The 26,154-nt window shown below is 43.1% G+C and overlaps 1 protein-coding gene across 4 annotated transcripts; it reads right to left on the minus strand.

Moving 5' to 3' along the window:
- Positions 1-958: 958 nt before the first annotated feature.
- On the minus strand, positions 959-26,146 carry LOC114702891 (probable G-protein coupled receptor 173). 4 transcript variants are annotated; one of them, XR_003736057.2, is made up of 3 exons: positions 25,398-26,146; positions 24,601-24,690; positions 22,500-24,450 (listed from the first exon to the last, which is right to left on the minus strand). XR_003736057.2 is itself a non-coding variant. In XM_028883508.2 (2 exons), the coding sequence occupies exon 2, from the start codon at positions 4,967-4,969 to the stop codon at positions 3,848-3,850; it is 1,122 nt and encodes a 373-aa protein (XP_028739341.1). In that variant the 5' UTR covers positions 4,970-5,066; positions 25,398-26,146; the 3' UTR covers positions 959-3,847. The 4 variants fall into 4 exon arrangements, 2 of the variants coding, with proteins under 2 accessions (XP_028739341.1, XP_028739339.1); XM_028883508.2 differs by lacking the exons at positions 22,500-24,450; positions 24,601-24,690 and adding an exon at positions 959-5,066; XM_028883506.2 differs by lacking the exons at positions 22,500-24,450; positions 24,601-24,690; positions 25,398-26,146 and adding exons at positions 959-5,066; positions 19,157-19,198.
- Between the last annotated feature and the right edge of the window lie 8 nt (positions 26,147-26,154).

Below are 26,154 nucleotides of genomic sequence, written 5' to 3' on the forward strand. Positions count from 1 at the left end.
CCAACACTACACATCATCATTTTCTAATTGGCTCCCTTCGCACCTACCAATCATCAGGCTGACTGCCCCAGTGATGAGAGGAAAACTGAAGGGCGATTGGCTGCGAGGAAAGCTAGGGTAAGAAACCCCTTACCCTCGTTCTTGCAAGGTTTTATCCAATGGGAAAACTACCAGCGATTCGGAAGACCAAAGACGAGACGCGGAGAGGGTGGCTGGGAGTGCGCAAGCACCAGGGAGCGAGATGTGCTCGAATGAAATCAGAGAGCCTCGCTATCGTTCTCCCCGCCCCGCTCCCAGATCAACTACGCACTTTTAAAAAATCTGTCCCTTCCCCCACCAGCTTATGTCCCTGGGGTGAGCGCTGTCGCCCCTCAGACGTAGGTTGCCTTGACGTGCTAGCAATTTAAGTATCTGAGGTCTTTGGTTTGGTGGTCAGGTTTTGACATGGCTTTTTCCATCTCTGCAAAATGGCTCCAGAAACAATCACAGACGCAAAAAAGTGACTTTCTCTGCGTCATAAAAATTGATTGAGATTCAACTAATCTGCTGGATTTTTCTAGAACTTTAAAACTCTCTTTGTGTACACAGTATTTCTCCTCCTAGCTTTTCCTAAGTGAATATTGCTATTAATCATACCCTAAGATTTTATTTTATTTTATTTTTAATTTATGACCAGAGATAGCTGTTCTTTGACGAGGCATGATGGTGGAGTTTTGGCTTTGGTTCTAGAGTTCACATCGCAGGAGACTACCACTGTAACTCTAGCCAAATCACTGCCCCTCTCTGAGCTTTAAATTAGGCATCCCTAAGGAGAGGAGATAATTGCCCATTGCAGCCTTGCTGTGGTAGCAGAGGGAAGGAACCCAGGAATCCATTACCAGGAGAATGGATAAAACGTGATATATGTTTTAGATGGACTACTAGAATGAATTTGATCTATGTATAGCAACATGGCTGGATCTCTCAAAAAACAGAATGTTGAGTGAAAAAAGAAACAGAACAAGATTTATAGTACAATACTGTTTATGTAAATCAAAACATCAATACCATATATTTTCCACAGATACACATAAGTAAATAAACACATGAACGGTGGTTTAGAAGGACACACATTAAGTACAGAAGAGTGGTGCCTATGTGGGTTGGGGAAGGATGGGATCAGGGATGGGTGATGAAGGGCACAAAACAAAATAATAAAAGGACCTTGCATGGACCAATGATGATATAGTGTGCCAAGAACTGAGGAATACGGTTAGCTCAATTCTGTGCACCTGAAGGAATAAATAAATAAATAAATAAATAAATAGTAAATTAATTGAGCGCCTAGTGAGTAGGCCAGCTGGGTAGACCCCCAGATTTGGGGTTTTTCTCCATGTCATCCTTCCTTCTGAATTTAGTCAAAACTGAGCAAAGTCCCAGCTGTATACAGTGGAACCTTAAGAATTCCCAATTCAAACTGAGCAGTTCCTCTGAAAGCCATTAGCAGGGGGCCATTTCTTAACCCCATTACCTCCATGTTTGATCCCCCCACTCCCAGTTCCTATTTCCATGGTGGTCCAATTTCAGAGATACCTTATTTGAATTTTAGGGTAGGCACTGAATCTCCAGACATTTGGAAGAGATGGGGTTCTAAACTATCCTCTCCTCATCTGGTGCTCAGAAGCTGGGCCAAGGGAAGACAATCTCATGAGATGGGAGTTGACCCTCTTGACACATACATACATAAAAAATTTCAGGTTCCATCTCCTAAGCACTCTGTTTCCTGCTGCAGGCACATACTAAGTTTTGTCTCCTCTCCTCCTTCGTGTGTCTCCTCTCCCCGTGTGTGTGTGTGTGTGTGTGTGTGTGTGTGTGTGTGTGTGTGTGTGTACGTACTCTATTCCCTCACATATAGGTATTTGCTTACATATGTGTACCAGGCAAGCTTTCCTCAGGGTTTCCTATCCACACAAAGTCACACAGACACACACTGTCTCACTCAGTCATACCTCCCCACATGTGATCATACACAGATAGGACACACAAACAGAGACAAACACGAGAGAGAGAGAGAGAGAGAGAGAGAGAGAGAGAGAGAGAGAGAGAGAGAGAGAGAGAGAGAACACCCAATATAACATTGTTCATTTCAGTTTTTCCATTTACAAAATCCAATGATGAATCCAGGCAGTTAGAAAAAGGGAATGGAGGAAACCCCTCCTGAGTCTACCCTATTTGCCCTCCCACCTTGGTCTTTCCACTCCTGCCTTCAGAAAGGCATTCCTATCATCATCACTGAGAGAATAGCCCCCCCCCCATTCCCAGCCTCTCAGCTACTCTGGTCTGCTTTGCCAGGTCCACTCCACAACCAGGATCATCAAGATCTCTTCTGTCTAGAGCACCCCCTTCATTGCTTTTGGGTCAAGGCTTCCTCAGTTCAGGGGCTATCTTGGGGTAGAGGTGGAGTTTAGGACAGGAGTTTATAAGGAAAGAAAGGGGATGGAGAGATCACAGTCCCAAACTTAGGCAAAGCGTTCCAGCTTGGCTCACCAGTCTATAGAACCGACCTTGAAGTAAGCCCAGAGTGGTCTCTGTCTGTGGAAAAGAGGCTTGGGACCTTCCACCTGTGGAATTCGGGTGTAGTCTGCTCCACTTTGCATGTAAGTAAGGGTGGAGGTAGGAAGAACTGCGAGGAAGGATATTTGGGACCCAGAAGGGCAACTAAGGAGGGACTCAAGGCCTGCGAGTCCTGAAAGGGACAAAAGGAGGTCACAGGAAGGAGTGGACTCAATTCCACGGGGCTTTGAAGTTTGTAGCACTATTGGTTACCAAGGCCCCCAAAGAATTTTCATTTTCAGAAGAGTAGTGTGAACCCAAGAAACAACTGTGGGGGTGAATTAGCTCTCACCCCAGGCTCTGGAGTCCGGCCACTCAGAAGTTCAATCATCTTCCTATACTTCCACGGATAACTTCCCCTGTCAGCATATACCCACATCATCCCTGGTGGGGACAAGTGGGTGTATATTTCTAGGAAGAAAGGATAGGGGATCCAAGAGAAAGTTTGAGAGAATGTAGCTAAGTTTAGTATATTTTGCTTGAGGAGCTCATCTACTATTCAGCTCTTCATCTAGCCTGGGCACATCATGGAGACCCTTCTCTGTATGCTCTTGGCTTCTCAAACAGAGCCTCAAGAAATACCTGCAAAGTCCGGATACGGTAGGGAGGGATAGGAGACTAGGCTTGGGATCAAGGTTAGCCAAAAACAACATTGCACACAACATAGCAATTTAAACATCCTTGCTCCCCAGGAGGGCAGCACCCCATTTGGTCCCTCTTGTGTGAAGCCTTAAGTCAATATTTCCTAAACATCCAGGTCTTGCTAAGGGGCTTAGAAGGGGAGGGTGAATGGGAGCCCAGGGGGCAGTAAGATCTCTGGAAATCTATTTTACAGGAGAAATTTCCCATTTCTTGACAATGTCAAAGAGGGGTACATTTAAGCAAGAAAGCCTGTTTCCTCAGCTGTTATTATTAAAGACCCTGCAGTTTCAGTTCGTTTTCTTTTACTGACTCGTCACTTTAGAAAGATAGGAGAGGGAAGAGGGGTAGGGAGGCAGGGAGGGCACGGGAAAATGAGATTGGAGAAGTGGAGGAGGCTGCGGGACAAGTCCCACCAAACTAGAAATGCCTCCAGTCCCTCAGCCAGTTTCCAGCCCTAAGGAGGTGTTGGCAAAATGCCTCAGTTAGGGGTGGTTTGAGAGCCTGGGCTGAAGCTCAAAAAGGAAGGCTTTTGTATGGGTCCCATTCTTCCCCTGCTGTTGGCCCTAGTATGGTGATCATGACTTTCCCCCTGCCTATCACCTACTGGCTTGCTTCACATGACACAGTAGGGTTCCCTGGGAGCTGGGGCACCTCCTGTGCCCCAGCAAGGGGCATGAGTCCTCAGGCACTTCTTGAGGTCCTTGTTAAGCAGGAAGCAGACGATTGGGTTGACGGCAGCCTGGGCGAAGCTCATCCAAACAGCAGTGGCCAGGTAGCGGTGGGGCACAGCGCAGGCTTTCACAAACACTCGCCAGTAGCAGGCCACGATGTATGGTGACCAGAGGAGCAGGAAGAGCAGTGTAATCGCGTAGAACATTCGGCCCAGCTGCTTTTCACCCTTGACCTCGTCCATGCCCAGTAGCCGCCGGCTAGCTGCATGCCCATTCTGCCGGATACCCAGCAGAGTTGGTGGCATGGGCCCACGGCCAAAGCCAGCGATCCAGTTGGCAGCAGCCTGGCCGGTAGCCCCAGGGCCATGGAATGTCCAGTTTTGGCTGATGGCTGGCACCATCTGCACTGGCTTCATCTTGCGGTGACGATACTCGAAGAGTAGCAGCTTGCCATAGACAGCATGTGTGGCTGCCATGAGCACAGCCAACATAAGCATAAAGCCCAGTGTGTCATTTGCTTTGAAGTAGCGATGCTCAAAGATGCACTGGTCTTCCTCTCGGATAAACTTGTAGGTGCCCACATCAAAGACAGGTGGGAAAGCCATGGCCACAGACAAGGTCCAGGCCATGCAGATGACAGCTGCGCATGTCCAGAGTGTCATGCGCTTGGCATAGAAGCGGTGGTGGGCGATGGCCATGTAGCGGGTGACGCTGATGCAGAACAGCATGAAGGCCGCATGGAAGCAAAAGAGCACAGCCATAAAGGCCACAATCTTACAGCTGAGTGCACTGAAGGTCCATGAGGAGCCATGGCGCACAGAAGCCAGTACAAAGGGGAAGCAGATGGCAGAGCGTATGCCATCAGCTAGGCACAGGTCCAGCAGAAAGTAGTAAGGAGCCTTGTGCAGGGCACGCTCCTTGAGCACCAGCAGGGACAAGATGGCATTGCCTGCCAGGCTTACACACATGATCAGTCCCAGCAGCACCAGCTTCACATAAGCCGATGCGGATGGCAGGGACAGTGCGCCGCTCACCTCCTCAGGCTCTCCGGTGGTGTTGGCCATGCTGAGGGGCAAGGGCTACCCCCAACCCTAAGGGGTCGGCCAGTCCAATATTTGATGGGCCCCGGGGGACTCCATCGGTTGTCTTGCTGAGCTACACCTGCAAATGGAGACAATGGAGGGAGATAGAGACGGAGAGACAGAGAGATGAAGGTAGGGGACAGAAAAAAATGCAGAGACAGAGTAGTAAATAATGAGATTGAAAAATGGAGACAAGGATATAAGTGGATAGAAAACAACACAGAAATGGAAGGAATGGAGCATGATGGGTGGAGGGAGAAACAGATGAGGAAGAAACAGAGAGGGCAGGTTAGTGTGTCTATGAGTCCTTCCCAGATAGTCCTGCTCCTACCCCTCCTTGCTTTGTCTCCTAATGGCCTCAGATACCTCGTTCTCCACTGGTGGGTCCACAGGGTTGTGGATGTTGGTCCAACTCTTGTTCCTATTTATAAGCCTTAAAGTTGTACTCAAGCATTGTTTTTTCACCGCTACCCATAATCCAGTACACACACACACACACACACACACACACACACACACACCCCTCAACTAAAAGTTTTACACAGTACTAATCCTAATTGTAATATACATTTCTGTTGTAGTTCATGTTTTGTTTTGTTAAACTATTGACAGCCATTCACTAGATTTCTTTCTGTCTTTGGCTCTCTCCCATTCCCCCCCCCTCCCCTCCTTACTTTGTTTCTTCTTCTCTCTGTCTTTTCTTTTCAATGTACTGGGGATTGAATTTACAGCCTCAGGCCTGGCAGGCAAGAGGTCTACCAATGAGCTATATCCCTAAACCCTGAAAAAAATTTTACTATTTAAACTTTGAATTTTGTAACGAGGTCTTGTGAAGTTGACCAGGCTGGCAATGAACACTTTCCCCAGCTCAGGCAGGCCTTGAACTTGGGATCATTCTGCCTCAGACTCCCATGTGCTAGGATTATAGCTCTGTGCCACCGTGCTCAGCAAAATATCTTTATTTGTGGTCAGGAATGCGCGTAGCATGCTCTCCGAGCAGTGAGAAGACTAATGTTAAATGGTGCGTTTCAGAGATACAGTGGTAGGAGATGAAGTCACAGAAGACCAGATGTTGTAGGGCTGTGGATTATGATAAGGCCTCTGGCTTTTACTTTGTGTGAGTGTAGGATTATATATGAATATAAAAATGTAAGTATGCTTGTTGTGTTGGTTCATTGGAAAAGTATTTCTTTACTTTAGGTCATTCACTGTTTTAGGCATTGAGGATGAAGTTGTGAATCAGACAGATAAAAGATTCCTCCTCTAGCACTTGGGAGCAGAAGCAAGTGGATCTCTGTGAGTTTGAGGCCAGCCTGGTCTACAGAATGAGTTCCAGGACAGCCAGAGCTACACAGAGAAACCATCTCTCAACAAATGAACAAACAAACAAACCAAAAAACGAAAAGAATAAAGCTTCCTAGTTTTATGTAATTGACAAATTAGGTAATAAGAAGAGACATGGGTGAAGTTAGTATCTCAGATGATGACAATATTCTAAAATATAATCTAAAGTAGAGGAGGAGGATTTAAAGTGTCAGAGGAGAGGAGGGTATTGCAGTTTTTGATGAGTGGGATAGGGAGGGCTTCATAAAGGAGGAGTCATCTCAGCAAACAGGTGAGGATGTAAGTCCTGTGGCTGTTTAGGAGTAGAGAACTCTAGGCAGAAAGAATAGTCAGAACAAAGGCTCTGAGACGGAGCTGCTCATGGCACACCGAGAAAGAGCAAGGGAGCCATAGTGGGTGGAACATTGAGCAAAGGGCACGAGATGGGAGGTGAAGTCATTTAGAGCGTCGGCAAGGACCTATCGTGGAGGCCATAGTGAGGACTTTGATTCAGAATTGCTTGGGAGGGTTTTGAACAGAGGTAAGATGTGATTGGCATTCAGGGTTGAACACAATTCTACTTGTTGCTGTGAGAACAGGGCATATTCCATAAAGGTAGGAGGGAGTAGGGTAGGGAGGTTAGTGAGGCTTCAGTAGTAATCAAGGTAAGAGGTCATAGCATCCCCATGCCCCTTTCCCTGCCACCAGAATCTCTCTCTCCTATCTATATCATTTAGTCTTCAAATTTAGATTATTACCTGTCTCATCCTATTAGAACAGAAGCCGCATAAGGGCAGGGTAGGCTCCCTCCCCTCTAAAAGATCAGCATCACGCACACAGTAGGTTCCTGGTGAAAAGATGCCAAGGGCTCCATGCAAGTATTCACACCGGAGTTGCTGAAAGTATTCACAGCCTGGGGAGCAGCGGGGTGCTTGTTGTGTGCAGGCAGGCAATTGTGGGGTCATGACAAAGTGACAGCATTTCCCAGAGGGAGGGGAGCTGGGCCAGGCGATATGAAGTTGAAGCAGGAGAGGCTCTGGATTACAGTTGGAGCTGGGGCTGGCCTGGGGAACAGTCTGGGGAGGTGAGTCTCTAAGTGGATGCCTTCTTACCAGCTCCTTCCTAGTGAAGTTGTCCCCTTTGTGTTGTTTTCTAGCTCAGTACAGTCTGCTCTGTCGCCTAAAAGCAGTGATTTCTTTTTTGACAGCACTCAGAAGTCTCAGAGCCAATGGCCTACTGAAATGAGAGGGTCCTAGGGCAGGGGGATTGGAGAGAAATGCACATGGTCAGGTCTGACGTTTCCTACCCTTTCCATGCAGACAGCCCTCTGCTGTGTACATGCAAAGGTGCACACACACACAAATATGCTTTAGCCTTAAGGGAAGACAAGGGGTAAAGGTTTGGCATAGAGACAGACTAAGTAAAAGAGGTAGTCAGATACACAGGGGGTGACAAGAGAGGCATGTTTGTGGCAGGCAGATGGTGACATAGGATAAGGAAAGCCCGAAAACCAGAAAAAAAGGACAAGGGAAGAGACAGACATGGAGAAAGAGAGGGGAAGAAGAATGACTTCAAAGAGACATATAGATAACACAGAGAAAGAGCAAATGATGGAGAGAGGAGACAGAAACGGTGGTTAAGGATAACGGAAGGGGGCGGGGCGGGGACGACACATCTAGAACACAGCTCCTTAAACTATGGGTTGTAACTCCCTGCGGGGCTGCATAACTGAATGTGAGGGTGTCGAGAAATTTTACAAAATTTCTGGATGTGTAATAACCCCAAATTAACCCAACATTGGCATGATGAATCTCACGGGTTTCTGGCAGCACTTGCTTGTGTTGCATCATACATACATACATTATGGAAGCCATGCTTCTGAGCATACAACGTGCATACTTTGCATTGCACATGCCACCATACAATCCAAGGACAACACATGCTATTTGAAATGCCTCAGCTCAGACTTGACACTCCTGTATGCGAGGAATTGCAATGTTTTTGTTGTACCTACAATTTTTTTTTTTTTATAAAACATAATGGTTTAAGGACAGAAAATAACACTTTAGTACTTTCCTACTGTCATGGAAGTGTCAAGTTAGCATGCCATTATATTATATTGTATTAGAATGTTTGATTTTAAAAGATTGCCATTTCAGGTGGATCTCTGTGAGTTCGAGGCCAGCTTGGTCTATGTAGAAAGTTCCAGGGCAGGGTTGGGGATTTAGCTCAGTGGTAGAGCGCTTGCCTAGCAAGTGCAAGGCCCTGGGTTCAGTCCTCAGCTCTGAGAAAAAAAAAAAAAGAAAGTTCCAGGGCAGCTAGAGCTACATAGATCCTATCTCAACCTCCCCCCAATAAAAAATTAAAAATTGCCATTTGAGTTGCTGATTTGAGTGTCATAAAAAACCATTAGATGAATTTTGGCTTGGGAATAGGACAGAATTTCCAACAATTTTTGGAAGGTCTTAACCATACTTTCACCATTTTGTATTGCATGTTTATGTGAAATGGGGTTCTCAGTATTGACAGTTATAAAAATCAAAATACCAGTCAACTCTTAAAAACATTGAAGATGCCTTATATGTTGCAGTATCAAATATTCAGAAAAGATTTAATTCTTTATGTAAAAAAATCACATCTATCTCAGTATACAAATTTACCTTTGTCTTTAATGAAATTAAAATTATAGACATACCTGAGAATTTGTTAATTAATAGTAAATGTTTGATCTGTATACTTATTTTATATAACTATATACCTGGGGGTGCATGAGAAATTTCTTAGGTGAAAAAGGGTCATAAATAGAAAAAAAATCTAAGGAACCATGATCTAGAACACTAGGGAGAGATAAGAGGGCATTGAGAAACAGGTAGACAAAGAGACAAAGCACACAAACATGTAGGGAGGGAGACATACTAAAACTGATATACTACTATGTAGCTCAGGGTCTCAGTAAAAACAAACGTTAAATCTAAAACCAACCCCCCCCTCAAACAAACAAACAAACAAACAAACAGCCTCAAAGACAATACGGCAAGCAAACAAAGCCCCGGTGTTGCTGGGAAAGCTTGAAGAGGTTGCATAAATGAGGTCAGGTGCTCCTAAGCAAAGTCTGGCAGCTGTAGGTTAGGCCCAGTCATGTGTGTGCACAGAACATATCTGCCTGTGCCTGGACACCCTTGTGCACAGACCTACACACTCACAGGCATCTGAAAACAGCCTCATGGACAGCAAGCAGACTCACACAGACACACAGACATAAAGACACAGACACAGACACAGACACAGACAGACAGACAGACAGACAGACAGACACACACACACACACACACACGCACACGCACGCACGCACACATGCAGTGTGCATGCACAGATAGAGGAAGTTCTTGTACCTGGTCTTAGTACAGGGCTTTGTTCTTTACAAAGGCATTACTGCCCCCTAGGGGACATTTTGGAAATCTACAGGAACGGGGTGGGGCTGGGGTGCGAAGGGGTGTAAGTTGCCTCATGTTAAAGAGTGCAAGATGCCCTAATATTTAGGGATGTGGAGAGAGAGTGTCCATCACTTAGTGATATGTGGGGTAGTCCGACATTACTAACACATGTCCTGCAACTCCTAGGATTATAATTAAGCTCAAAATCTCTTTTATTAAGATAAATAAGATTTCTCCTAGTTTTAGCATATCCAGAATGTGGTTGTCACGTGAATCAAGAGGAGACTGTATCTTGCTTTTTGGTGCACTTCACTAGTCTGTAAAATCTCAAGATGACAGCCTCTGCCTGTCATTTTCCTGTACTTTGTGAACCTGATTTTTCTTCTAAACTATGTTTATGCACTTACAACTTTCCAATTATTTTTCTTGAATCTTCTGAAGTGTGCCACACCTAAGCACTTATATACCCAAATAAAATTATTGTAAATCATTTCTTATTTGTATTATAGTTAATATAATATGAATATTGATATGTACAGTATGGACTTCTTTTGAAATGACATGTGCAGAAATCTTATATTATCTATAAACTCCATTTCCAGACAGTAAAGGACAAATTTTATGCAACAAATTTGTTACATAAAAGGCACATTAAGTGAGGGCTGAGAATTGGTCATCAATGCAGACACACTGACACGTCTCACATACACATATCACAATCCTCCCTCCCCTTAGAGTTCTCCCAATACACACACACACACACACACACACACACACACACACACACACACACTCAAACATTGATGAGTAAATACACAAAGCAAACCTACTGTCATTTTACACATAGACTCCTATATACTCACTGAGCTGATATATTTGATTGCTCAAATACTCCCACATATTTAAAATCTCACAACAGTATATCTATATCATCACATAGACAAACACTGCTACCAAACTAACATTCAGATTAATACCCCTCACATCATCAAATTCACAAACACTTGAAAAGTGTTCTTCAGGTATGTATACACAAATATAATCCCCCTGAGATACCTACAGATACATTTGCAGGCCAGTAAAAAATTGCTCACATATGTAAATATGCTCTACCTCAAAGAAACTAACTTACCTCCCCTCACATAGATTAGGTACACCCAGCAATACAGATATGTACATCCTGGCATATATATGCCCTTCTTCATTGATAGATAAACTGTCACTGATAAACAAAAGTGTAATAGCTCTAACACATCCACAAAAGAATAGAGAGCCTCACTCTCTTTCTCACACATTTCATCAATATGCAAGTGCAATCAGAGACAAAAACTCACTTGCATATGTAGACACTGGAATATAAAAAGATACTTGCACATGGACACATGTCTGTAAACACATCAATGTGCTCTGACACACACTAACTGATATACACAGCCAACAACAGGTATAATAGAAATCTGCTCCTGTGCACACATCAGCTAACCTCTGCAGGTATACGTGGAAACATGAGTAGAGCTGTCTGGCTGGTTGGTACTTGCCATGCCAGGAAAGTCGACTAAAAACAGGCACAGGAGGTCGTGGCAAGAAGTACACTGTGTTTCAATTGCTTCTTAGCAAAACACCCCAGATAGTTTGATTATTACCGCCCACTTATTTATCATCAGTGATGGTTTTGGTTTGGCCTATATCTACATGTGTGGTGTTTGTTTTCTTTTAATTTACTCCTTGTTCTTACTTTTCCTCACCGACAAAAATAGAAAAGTTGGGGGCTCAGTGGAAGTACACTTGCTTAGCATACATATGCTCATAGGAGGGAGAGGGGAGAGGTAGGAAAGGGAAGAGGAGGATAGGGAAGGAATGCCTATATGATTATTGCTATGGACTACAGTTTGCTTATCTCTTATCCAAAAATGCAAGCGAGTATCAGATACTGGACTTTTCTGGAATATTTATGTAGATACAGATGATGATCTTGGGGATGAGACATAAATCTAAACATGCAACTCATTTGTGTTTTGTATATACACAGCATGAAGGTAATTTTATGCAATATTTTAGTGTGTCTACATTTTGTCTGTGACCTGTCACAAGATACTGGGTGAGAAACATACCCCTTTTGGTGTCATGTTAGCATTAAAAATTTTTTCAGATTGTGGACTATTTCAGCTTTCAGATTTTTCATTATGTATTTCTTTGGTGTTCTTAAACAGAATGTAATCATTTAGTTATTTCCCTTGATTGTTATTTCTTAATAAAAAGAACTCTTTATTATAGCTATCTCAAACATAAAAATGCAAGTGGGAACATCGCAATGAACCTTGGTGGACTCAATGCCTAGATTTAGCAATTAGGAACTCAGAGCCCAGTCTTCTTCTGCCCATAACCCTATCCACTTCTCTTAGATTTCAGTTTTGTAAACCATAATTATTATACTATGTCACTCATAGACATTTCAGTCTCTGTTTTGAAAAAGATGAGAGTTCCTCTGTAAACATTATAACACAACATTTTTATTCCTTCTTAGTCTATTTATTGATTTACTCACTATTGGCATCTGCTATTAAGAACTAGGCAAATTTGATTCTCGGTGGTATTTCATGTTTACGACCTCACAGGTAAAGGTCATTTTAGGTAGAAATGTTTGTTGGGCTGGGCTGTGGTGGCGCACGCCTTTAATCCCAGCACTTGGGAGGCAAAGTCAGGTGAATCTCAGTGAGTTCAAGGCCAGCCTGGTCTACAAAGCGAGTTCTAGGATAGCTAGAGCTGTTGTTACACAGACAAACCCTGTCTCAAAAGACCAAAAAAAAAAAAAAAGTTTGTTGTGAATCAGTGAAGCCTTGTAATGGTTGTGCTGGTTAGTATTTTTGTCAGCTTGACACAAACCTAGTCATATTTGGGAAGAGAGAATCTTAATTGAGAAAATGCCTCCATAGATTGGCCTGTAGGCAAGTCTGTGGGGGCATTTTCTTGATTAATGATTGATGTGGGCAGTGTCCTCCCTGGGCTGGTGGTCTTGGGTTGTATAAGCAAGCAGACTGAGCGAGCAAGCCAGTAAGCAGCTCCCCTCCATGGTTCTGCTTCAGTTTCTGTCTCCACGTTCTTGCCTTGAGTTCCTGCTCTGATTTCCCTTCATCATGGACTGTAAGCTGTAAGCTGAAATAAACCCTTTCCTTCCCAGGTCGCTTTTGGTCATGGTCCTTATCACATGAATAGAAAGCAAACTAAGATAATAGTTTAATTGAATTGATTCATCAAAAGTCAGCCTCGGATTTTTATGTTTTTTTGTCTCAGTGTCCCTTTCTAAAACCTGCAGTGAAAATTAAGTTTCAGAAGCCACAAAGGTCTGCTGTCCCTTTCAATAAAAAGATACAAGGGCTGGGCATGCAGCTTAATGGTAGGTAGAGTGCTGGCTTAACGTGTATGAGGCCTGGGTGGTGGTGGTGAGAGAGACAGGAAAGGAGGGAAGGAGGAAGGGAGAGGAGAGAGAAAGAGAGGGGGAGGGAAGAAGGGATGAATAGAGAGATGTTGATTTGGATTTTTTTGTTTGGTTTTTTTAAAACAAGGTCTAGGTAGCCATGAATGATCACCATATTCATTACATAGCCCTAGGTGACCTTAAACTCCTAATAATCTTCCTGCCTTAGCTTCCTGAGTACAGGCATGTGCCACCACATCACCTAAGGTTCAGATTTTTTTTTTTAACCTTAGTGCTGGCTGTCCTGGAACTCACTCTGTAGACCAGACTGGTCTCCAACTCAGAGATCTGCCTGCCTCTACCTCCTGAGTGCTGGGATTATAGGTGTGTGCCACCACTGCCCAGCCAGATTCACATTTTAAAAAAAATTTAAATTTACTTTTATTTTATGATCATTGGTGTTTTGCCTGCATGTATGTCTGTGTGAGGGTGTTAGAAGCCCTGGAAATGGAGTTACAAACAGGTTTGAGCTGCCATGTGGGTGCTGGGAATCGAACCCGCGTCCTCTGGAAGAGCAGCCAGTGCTCTTAACTGCTGAGCCATTTCTCTAGCCCCAGATTCAGATTTTTCTAAAAAACACTTGGGGCTTGGAGAGATGGCTCATATTGGTAGCATAAAGTAGACTCTGTGAGTTTAAAAAAAAAAGAAAGCATGGGCTGGAGAGATGGCTCAGAGATTAAGAACATTTGTTGCTCTTGGAGAGGACCTGGGTTCGGTACTCATCACCCATATTGTGGTTCACAACCATCTGTAACCCCAGTTTCAGAAGATCTGACAGGCTATTACCTTTGTGGGCACCAGGTATACACATAGTACTCATACACACATGCAGGCAAAACACTTATACATGTAAAATAAAATAAAAGAAATCTAAAATAAAAAAATTTAAAGTACTTACTTGGAAGTGCAAATTAAGAAACCAAAGCTGGGCCATGGTGGTGCATGTCTTTAATCCCAGCATTTGGGGGACAGAGGCATAAGAATCACTGAGTTCAAGGCCAGCCTGGTCTACAAAGTGAGTTCCAGGACAGCCAGGGCTGTTACACAGAGAAGCCCTGTCTCAAAAAACAAAACAAACAAACAAAAACAACAACAAAAAAGAAACCAAGATCCTTTATGAGATGATTAGACTATTCGTATACAGAGCTCAGAAAGCTAGTGACAGTGTTGTAAGGCTAACAAGAAAAGCTAAGCAAAATCTTATATGCTAGCATTCTACAAGGAAATTGTCCACAATGTGTTTAGGATGGATGAGGTAAAGGAAATAGGCAAAGGGACAGTTTCAATTATTGCTATTAGTAATGAGACACACTGGTAACAGGTCAGAGATGGCACTAGCCTAAAAAACTGTTGAACTGAAAGGAGTTTCACTATATATTGATTTATGGATGTGTGTCTGTCTATGCTTAGACTACAGTAGTAACCAGAGACCCTGAAGAGAAATGCAATTCATACAAAAATAAACGAAGGTTAATATGTGCAAATTTATCCATGAATATTTTGAAGTATTATGGAAATTGCATAGGCCTATGGATCGATGCTACTGTTATTTTGTTTTGTGTAGAGACAGGGTCCCATTATGTAGCCTTGACCTGCCTGGAGCTTGATAAGTAGACCAGACTGGATGCTATTGTGATGACAAGTTTGCTTTGATAATACCAAATTCACTTGTAAAACTTGCCAAGTTTGATTTCTGCAGTACATGATGAACTAACACACTAAGTGATGAATTTAACTAAGTCCAAGACTGTTCCCATGTATCTTTTTAGTTTTGTGTGAAGAACTGAAACCATACATATGTTTTAATCTAAGTGTGTAGGAATTTTGTAAAAAGTATTATAATGAGTGGTAAGGTGGCTCAGAAGGTAAAGGTACTTGCCCTCAAGCCTGGAGACCTGGGTTAATGCACTCCTACCAGTAGTCCTGTGACTTCCATATGTGTTTAGTGGCATGTGTGCACCACCCCTGCCAACTGTTAAATTTTGAAAAGTATTAGGAGCTAAAAGGAGCACCCAGTTACTTCTTTGTGTTTCTCACTTTGCAGATTTGATATTTACTGGCTTCAGCATATCCCTCTTTGAACATATGAGAATAGAATTACATTAAAAAAAACAATAGCTATCTGCATTTCTTTTTTCTTTTGTCCAACAGTGTGTTATGTAGCCCAGCTTGGTCTTGAGCTCTCTATGTAACTGAGAATAACCTTGAGCTTCTGAACCTCCCATCTCCACTTCTCCATTGTTGGGATTATAGGCATGTACTACTACACCTGGTTTACGGGCTGCTGGGGATTGAACTCAAGACTTTGTGCATGATAGGTGAGCATCATGCCAGCTAAGCTACGTGCCCAGCACTGCAATGCATTGCATATACTCAAAATACTGTATATCAAAGTAGACAGCACTGAGATGGCCTATAGATTCAAAGTAAAACTCCAAATAAGGAAAATGGAGGTTAAGTATGGCTCCTGGAGTGATGTCTACTTGGTGTCGCAATCTGAATGATAGAATAGGTATAGAGCCAAATCTATGTCTACTTAGAAGTAAAGTTTCTTCATAACTTTGAGATACTCAAAATGAAAATTATCTGTTAGATTCAAAATTCACTACTACTTGTTACAAGAATTTTATGTGCGTGTGTATGGTACGTGTGTGTGGGCACACATGTGTGGTGGTTAGAGGACAATCTTGTGTGTCAATCCTTGCTTTCCACTTTGTTTGAGACAGGGTCTTTATTGTTTGTTGCTGTCTGTACCATGCTAGCTGGACCCAAAACTTGTGTGGCGTTCTCCCGTCTCCACTTCCCATCTCGTGTAGGTGCACTGGGATTAAATATGCACACTGCTGTGTCTGGCTTCAAGGAGGCTCCTGGTATCTGAACTCAGGTCTTCATGCTGGCATGGCAAATGGCTTTTTTTTTTTAAGTAGGCTTTGTTGACTTGCAGATTCATACAGCTGTGTTTCATACATTCAAGTGCATTATGAAGGAAATTAGAGCAAAGATGTGTCTGAGCCACTTCCCTGGTTACCTTATACATGGCTTCCAAGATTAAGAAGTAGCAAGCCATGATAGAAGTTTATATGTGCCAAAATTATATGCAATTACTTAATCCTTTTTTTTGTTGTTGTTTGGAGCTTTCACCAAGAAATACAATTACCTGAGGTAGCACCAATAGATTTACCAAATCCAGATAAAAACGAGCCAAAAAAAAAAAAGAATAAAACAATACAACAAGCCATGGTAGTAATGACCAAAGGCTCAAAAAGAGTGGCCACAGATGCTGACCACTAGGGACTCCCATCAGTGAATAAAAAAAAATTATACTCCAAGCTGAGTATGGTGGCACACACCTTTGATCCCAGCACCAGGAGGCTGAGGCAAGTGGAACTCTGTGAGTTCTAGGCCAGCCTGACCTACATAGTTAGCTCCAGGCTGGCCAAGGCGAAATCATGAGACTCTGTCTCAAAAATTTTTTTGATACTGTGAGCTGGGTGTGGTGCATGCCTGTAAACACAACATTTGGGAGGAAGAAGCAAGTTTTTATTTTTTATTTTTGAGACAGGGTCTCACTATGTGGTTCTGGCTGTCCTGAAACTCACTATGTAGACCAGGCAGACCTCAAATGTACAGAGATCCAACTGCCTCTGCCTCTCAAGTGCTGGGATTAAAGGTGTGCGCCATCATGCTCTGCTAGGAAACCGCAAGTTTGAAGCCAGCCTGGGCTACACAATGAGTTCTAGGCCAGCAAGACCCTGTTTCAGAAAAAGAGAGAAAGAAAGTAAGGGAGGGAGGGAAAAAAGATGTTCTGCACTCTAGTGCGTCATGAAATCATCTGCAAAAAGATTTTATTTGAAAGCTGCATACAAATTCAATATTTAATAAATCTGCTAAAACTTTGCAGTTTTTCCTTTATAATTGTATAATATGAAGAAAAAGTAAGGAATTTCTTTTCATCAAGCTCCTGTACCTCTAAATACTTTAGTTTACTCTAGTGTGCCATACAGATTTTACTTTCTCTGGATGTTGAGTCATGTGAATGCCCTAAACCACTCACATCCAGTCACTGCATGTAAACACTCAACACACACAGATAAATATGTGGGCACAGGACATTCAAGGGTGAGCTCATATTTAGAGTTAAATCAATTGATAAATACAATCAGTCTCTCTCTCACAAGGAAAATAGGGATGTGACCTGGTACCCATTTAACAGCAAATCACTGAAGGATATAAAATGCACAGACAGCATAGGCATAGGCAGAGAGACAGTCACCATTCAAAGGGCACTTGGAAGCCAGACATGGTGGCGCATGCCTTTAATCCCAGCACCCAGGAGGAAGAGGAAGGTGAATCTCTGTGAGTTCGAGGCCAGTCTGGTCTACAGAGCAAGTTCCAGGACAGCCAGGGCTGTTACACAGAGAAACCCTGTCTCAAAAAAGCCAAAAAAAAAGTACACCAAAGGGCACTTGGAGATGCACGAACCCACAAAACCTAACTGCATGGACTTACACTTTTAGACACAGTCCTGAATGTGCAGGTATAAAAATTGATATTAGACAGGGCTCAAGTTTTGCTCACGTCCTATAATCCAGACATTCTCTGCCTCATACTGTCTCTTACACTAAGACATTGAAGCTATTACATTTTAATTTAAGAATATTTATTTATGTGTGTTCATCATCTCTACTCCATGCACATACACAGGAATCAGAGAACAACTTTCAGAGTTGGTTCTCTCTTTCTACCATGTAGGTTTCAGGTATTGAATTCAGGTTGTCTGCCTTGGTGGCAGGCACCTTTACCACTGAGCCATCTTACTGGCCCCAAAACTACTATTTTATAAAAAACTACTTTCACAACTCTGCTCTGGTACACAGTCATTTACATATAGCATCGACATACTTGAAGGCATATTACTCAGGCTCACAGCAGCACAGAGAGGCAATCAAGCAGATGAAACAATTCAGACTCATGCATCCCAAACCCACATAACCACTGAGGCTTAGAAACATACAGACACAAATCTTCAGATGCCTGCACATCGATTCACACATTCACATTCCACCCTCATTGAACAACACAGATGCACACATTCTAATACATGGCTGTACAGACACAAACTCATAACACGTAGATGTTTCCACTGCATTCATCACATATGAAAGAATATCAGCCTTCTGAATTTTACAGGCAGAACAGAGACCCCACCCACATATGCACATACTGGTAACTACAAACCTAGTTTCCTAGTCAGATAAAAATACACTGGCACGTGTGTACACAGAATCATGTTCACACATGTAGATATACCTGCATTTTCACAGATGCTACACTATCACACATATAGATGTGTGCACTCATGCACCTAGAGAACTGTATACTTGCAAATATATACAAAAGGCTTAATGCCCTTCCACTTAGCCTTGAGCACAGCCCCCCCACATCTGTGTTTCTATATGAACACTGAGATACTTTATAACTATAAATCAATTTTCATGTACAAACACACTCTTACATAAAAAGAGGCCAGGTTCATTTTCTTGGACATACACGTGGCACATATTATGAGGCAAATATGCATATGAAAACCTCCTTTGCACTTGTAGATGAATGCACACTGTTAGCTATCAGGAAGGGATAACTGTAATAGGTATATACAGGTGATACAGATAGGTAAGATACTGTTGTTACCTTTGGTAAGTAATTCCTCATGAGAGGGCTCATTACATGCTAGGCACTGTTCCAAGCACTCTTAGCATATTAACTCAGCCTATCCTAATGTTACAAGATAGGTAGTTTTACTTCTTCCATTTTACAGACAGGAGACTGGGCTTTGTTGAGGTTATGTGATTTACCCCAAACTACACATCGAATAAACTCTAACCCAAAGGCTTTAGATACCTTGCAGACTCAATTCACATTTAGAAATATATTTACCTCAGGGGCTGGAGAGATGGCTCAGCAGTTAAGAGCATCGGCTGCTTTTCCAGAGGACCCAGGTTCAATTCCCACCACCCACATGGCAGCTCATGTAACTCCAGTTCCAGGGGATCTCATACTCTCACACCAATGTACATAAAATAAAATTAAATAAATTATTAAAAAATAAAAACAAATATATTCACCTCAAACATAAATTTTATTATATATATATATACACACACATATATAATAAAACTATATAGCACTTGTACACACAAGTTAGTTCCCATTTACTCACACACTTAGGTACAAATGGTCATTCATACCGAGTTATGGACAAATTCACATTACAGACATTTTAGCAGAAATATATACACCCAAGAAAATATATTCATGTGTGGTTATAATCACAAACTTTACTCATAAATAACCACACTATTGAATACACAAAACATCTAGATACAGCACTTATAAAACAGCCACATAAATCCATGTTAGTTATCTTCCCAACTGAAATACATGCAAACACACACTATTCAGATATACCTTTACACATGCTAGATTCACTCATTTCCCACAAACATATATTTTCTTTCTCACACACCCCACTTAGATTCTCTCCTTCCCATACACCCAGAGAACTGCACATATCCTAGTCAGATATACCACATTCTCACAAGCCCCAAACCCAGATATATACACATTCATTTTCCTTCTCACACATACCACTCAGATACACCCACTGTTACACATATACCCAACACCAATACACCCACACTTTCACACACATTCCATTTACATACATCTATTCTCATATATAATCACCTCAAATATGCTTACACTTATAGTCACTCTATCCAATTAAAGTCACACTTACACAGTCTCTAACTCAGCATGCCCACATTCTTACATACAGTGTTTAAATACACCTAAACTTAACCCCACCCCAACTTGGAACCCTCATACCTGTCTTAAGTTTACCTACAATCTCTTTCAAATGCACACTATCAAAATACACCAAAGTGACACATGTACCCTCCAAAAACACCGCACTTAGATACACCCTACCTAGACGTATCCACAATTTTCCATGCCAAATATATGCACACAGTGACACACACATTCATATATCACTCAGATACTAACCTAATTTAGAGAACTCACATTCAAACATAAATTTTGTCCAGATGTACATTCATACTTGCTCACATTATCTGTCTGTTTCTCTGTCTCTCTCTCACACATACACTTTGCTACCTAAGTATATTCACGCTTTGACCTGCTCACTATTCAAACACATCTACATTCAAATCCATTCTATTCCAAATGTACTCACACATTGTCTCACACACAGTCTGAATGTGCCTATACACTTTCATATACCCTCAGGATATATCCACATCTCATAAACATGTTTCATCCCAATAAACATACTCTCATGCTCACTGAGTCTACTGCTGTAAACTGGATGGAGTGTATGAAGAAAGTGTTTAAGGCACATTTGTGTGGGAAGTACTGTGCAGAGTGTGGGTTGGGTACATCCATATGGTGTGGAGGAGATGAAAGCATGGGTGTATTTGGATAGTAGGTTTGTGTAGAGGTATACACAGATTGTTTGTGTGACAGTTGAAAATATTTGGGTGGGATGTGTGCGTGTATCTTTGTGTTTCAAAGAATCCTCCCCGCCCTAACATACACAATTATCTCACATGCACACCCTACCCAGGAACACATATAATCTCTTACATATACATACTCTACACACTCATGCTCCCCCATACCTACTACTTTCCTAAGATATACTTTCACTTATACATATTTATTAACATCTAGATTTCTGCCTGGTGGCATAATTTGGGTGCTTTCTGTGAAATGTCCAGATGTACACTCATACTTTCTCATATTATCTGTCTCTCTCTTTGTCTCTCTTTACACACACACACACACACACACACACACACACACACACACACACACACACACACACACTGTCCAACCATAGCTCTTACTAACCCTAGGCACTATTATGATGCCATCTTGCCTATGCCTTTGGCAGTGGTGGGATATCAAAGGTTTATCTATGCCCCCAGTGGTCATTAGTGAGCATGTGGAGAATACTGCACAGAGTGTGAGTGAATCCATATGGTGTGAACAAGATGAAAGCATGGGTGTGTTTGGGTAGAAGGTTTGTGTAGAGGTCAGTCTGCACAAGACCAAGGCCAAATCTCATATCAGACAGGCAGATACACAGATACCTTTATTTATCCACACACAGGCACATTTCCACTGGACTTAGTCACAAGTGCACCCATTTACTCTTTTAAATAGACTATAGTCACATGATTTACTCATGAATGACATGCATTCATTCACAAACACAAGTGTGTACATAGGCATACTTTTACATATCTACAGAGATATGTAAAAAAATATATATCATATCTAAAGAGATGATAAAGAAAAAGGGGCACAGAAGAGGGAACTCCCAAACGTGTATACATATATACTCAAACATAACCACAGAAGTATATTTGCATGCATGTGTGCATACATACATACATGCATATAGCCATATCTGTACAGGTGTGTTCACACATATCCATACCCAGATATGTGGATGCTTATTAATAAGATGATATATACATATGCAGATATTCTAACACATAGACTTGTATGTACAGCTGGCCATGTACCCACACAGCATATTCACATGTTTATAGACTTGTACATACATTAGTTCATTCATATATATAATTAACTATAGAAACACAGATACTCACAAAAGCACACTATCACAGTCAGGTATATATACACCATTACATCCATACACCCATTCTGAGAAGCTACATAAATGAAAGAAGAGGAACTTATATGTACATTGGAATAGAACACAAAGGCATATTCCAACACATGCACATATAGAAGTATACTCATATATTCTTGCAGTGCACTTGTTGAAGTGCATAAGAAGATTTGATCAACTTATCACATACATACACGCAAAAAGTATCTTAAATAGATGCATCGACACACATACACACAAATGTACTTGTGAACTAAGAGTGGCATGCACATAGATTTATATACATCATTCTATAATATATGCTTTAGACCAAATGAAGATAAATACAAACAGACAAACACAAATAAGAACTGTGCAAACTGGTACTTCACACATTTGTGTATTCAGACAGGCATACACACAGGCCTATTCAAACACATACACTTAATTTTGTTTGACCACACATACGTATGTACAGATATGTTCACTTGAATATATGCACAGTCAGGTGTTAACAAATAGTAGCATATATATGCACAGTCACTCAAGGCATATTCAAACACACACTCAAAATTCAAACAAAACACATAGTGAGACACATGCACCCAAGTATTATGAAATGTGGTTACTCATGCATACTATAATCAGATATGCACTTACACCAAATTAGACATCATACTAATGTACCCATTCACCTATGCACACAGCCTTGTTGAGTACTGTAAATCCCACAGTCATTAAAAAATGTAGTCCAATATGCACACATAAAATATTTTTCACTCATCTACTCTTCCCTTATCCCAGTGTGCCTATTTATACTTACATTTCTTTAAATAGATATGAACACATAGGTTTGTTGAGAGACAGTGGGCACTCAAACATGCACATGCAGACATAGACAATGAAAAATGCTGAAGAATCTATACAGACTTTCACACATAGGCCTATTCACACAAATATATGAGAGACACACCCACAATACATATAAGCATGTTCACACATATCCTTTCCTACATGCATGGGACACATGTATATGTCTTTATGCTCACACACATTATTTAGATGAACCCACACAGAAAGGCACATGTGGGAAAACAGGAATATACACAATCAGATCCAACTAGGCATTCATTTAAATGGATTCTAGATTCAGATACTCATATACATATGACCAGACATGTGTGTTCAAAGACAAATTGATACCACACACATATCTAAACAAACATTCAACAGGCCTAATACAGGCTCAGAGAAACACACAAATACTTGGGTCAGAATCAAGCATGACCATTTGCTCACCAGATATGCAAAACCATACCCTCCAGTACAGACACAAACCTATCCAGACACCCACACAATCCCATATGCCATCACATAGCCTGTTCACACACACATTTAAACTCATATACACCTACAGTGCAGAGAGGAGACAAGTACACACAGACTATACATGCGGTCACTTGTTTTCATGTATACTATGCTTAGTTTTCAGGTCCAGCCTTGGGCAACAGGCTAGGTCCTCTCCCTTCCACACCAAATGCTTCTTCAGGAAAGTCTACTCATGTCTAAACGTCCTAGCCCTCCCTGTCCCTCAGAGGAAACCTGTCTTCAATCTCTCCCTTCTTTTGGCTCTTCTGCTGCCCCCCTCCCCTTGGTATCCCACCACATCTCCATATATAGAAACCAGCTAGGAAACCCCACTCTCCCCAACCCAGGGTCTAGGTGGGCAAACTCTGCTACAGGTCTGGCTACTGCATGGACCACACCCCAGCTCTCCTCAAAGCCCTATAATCTCAAAAGCTTCAGCCTTGTCTCTAGTCCCTGCGAACCACTGACCATACGCCAAACTCTTGCTAATTTCCCCTCAACAGAGGGACACATACCAGGGCCAGAAATGCTGTAGGCTGTAAGCCAGGCCTCTGCTGGCTCACAGTCTGGTGTGTGTGTGTGTGTGTGTGTGTGTGTGTGTGTGTGTGTGTGCACAAATAGGAGCGAGTGCAGGGAAAGAGCCCCAAGTAGGATAGGGGTGACTGCTCACAGCTACCCATCATTCCTTACAAATGAGAAGAAACAGCATAAAGCTGTTCTACTTCCCTCCACTTGCGACCCTCCATCTCCCCACCTGCTGCCTTCTCTAGATCTCTGCTGAGACGCTGGAGAAAAGGTGCTAATCCTTCTTCTAATCAATAGCAATACAAATCATGAACAACCAGCAATAAGATTGATCCTGAGCTTTGCTGACACTGCTCAGTGCCACCCTATGCACACATTTAATTATTTGCATGCCATCAATTTATTTAATCCCTGCACACATCCACAAAGAAAGGGTTACCAGTCTCCTTGACAAACGGGAAAACCAAGGTTCAACAAGTGACATGCCTCCACTAAAGTTGTGAGCTAGTAGTTAGGAGCCGTGTCCCTAGTAGAATCCATGTTCTCCATATACCAGGTTTTCCTGCACTTCCAGATACAGGGACCTCTGGCTACTGTGTCATTGATCTGGAGGTCCCCAACACAATATGGGTATCTGAAACAGAAACAGAGAGCCATGTGATAGAAGCCAGGGCCCACAGTGAGGGGACCACTATGTTGTTCCTGTCCCCTGTCTATTGTCATGGGGACATGTTCAAGCTCTCTCAGAGCCCATGGCCTGAATGTGCTCCCTACCCCACCTTACCTTCCTCTATTCCTATAGCCGCTTCCTCCCACTAGCTGGGACACATCTTCCAGGGTGAGTGAGCAAAAGTATGTTACCTGTGGGTAGAGACTGGGAAAAGAATAAAGGAAGGAATGAGGGGTAGCCTGCACTAGGAGCAGCTTTCTCGTCATAGCTACCCACCTGCTTGCTGCCCAGGTTCTGTCTCTATCTCTCTTACACACACACACACACACACACACACACACACACACACACACACACACTCACACGCACGAGAGAGAGAGAGAGAGAGAGAGAGAGAGAGAGAGAGAGAGAGAGAGAGAAGAGAGAGAGAGAGAGAGAGAGAGAGAGAAAGAGAGAGAGAGAGAAGAGAGAGAGAGAGAGAGACAGAGCTCACACATATTTCTGCAAGCCAAGGAACCTGGAGAAGGGTGAAGGAGGGAGGAAAGGAAGCTGCAGGCATTGTGAGAACAAGGCTCACTGGGCCCCCAGGTACCCCTTCCACAGCTAGCTCACAGGGAATGGTCTTGTGTCGAATTGTGACCATAATGATAGAAACAGACCCTGGGAGGGGTTGGGAGTGGGGAAACAGGTGGTGGTTCCCTTTCTTACGGGACATTCGGGATTAAGGAAGATGGGGAAAGAGAGGCAGGCAGTCCCGGGGCTTGAGTGTTGTCATAGTCAGTGATGAAGCAGAGAGACTAACGGACAGGAAGCATGACAGTGATAGAGACTGAAATATGTGGGGAGACAGAAGAGAAGTCCCAGTTCCCCTCCTCCCCTGGCCCCTTCATGGAAAGATGCTGACTACTTACCTGGGTTCTCTTAGCAGGACTGTCTTGGAATTCAGGAACGGGGCTCACTCGATCTCAACCAGGATACACCACAGTCCAGGCCACATTGTGGGACCCTCAGTGATCTGGCAGCCAGTGACACTCCTGCTTCTGTTGCCGTGGATACAGCCTGGTTGGTCTAAATCGCTGGCAGCAGGGGAAGCAGGTGCCAGAGGGGTGCACTTGGTAGAGCTGGAGATGTTGGGGAACACCAGGTGGGCAGCACACAGCTTTGGGGTGCCCAAGTAGCGGGCAGGTGGGGGTCCTGGCAGGTGCTTCTCCCGCTACACACTCCCACCCCCATCTTCATGCTACCGCCAGTCTGGGAGGGGGCCAGCGCTGGCTTCCCTACTGGTCTGCCTGCCTGGCTGCCGGTTCCCCCGCACCCCCCACCCAGTCTGCCTGCTGGCCGCAGCCTTTTGTCCTCAGAAGACACGGTCCCAGCGGGGGCCTCTGCCAAGCTTCTAGCAGATGCTCAGGGTCCTGGACTCCTCCCTGGGAGCACACGAGCCATGGCCTGGGAGGGCCCCAGGTTAGGGGCACACTCTCATCCAGGCTAACCTCACTCTCCGGGCCTGGCGAGGATGGAGAAGAGGTGCAGGTCCACAGCCAGAGGCAGCAGCAGAGGTGGTGTTGGGGAGGGGATGGACGCCAGAAAGAGGGGGAGGGGTGGAGGGAGAGAGAGGCTGGCCTGATAGCCGTGTCCCAGGTTTTAGATCCGGGTTGAGAAGGGTGGCTC

The sequence above is a fragment of the Peromyscus leucopus genome, unplaced genomic scaffold (genome assembly GCF_004664715.2).
Source record: "Peromyscus leucopus breed LL Stock unplaced genomic scaffold, UCI_PerLeu_2.1 scaffold_579, whole genome shotgun sequence".
NCBI classification, from domain to species: Eukaryota; Metazoa; Chordata; class Mammalia; order Rodentia; family Cricetidae; genus Peromyscus; species Peromyscus leucopus.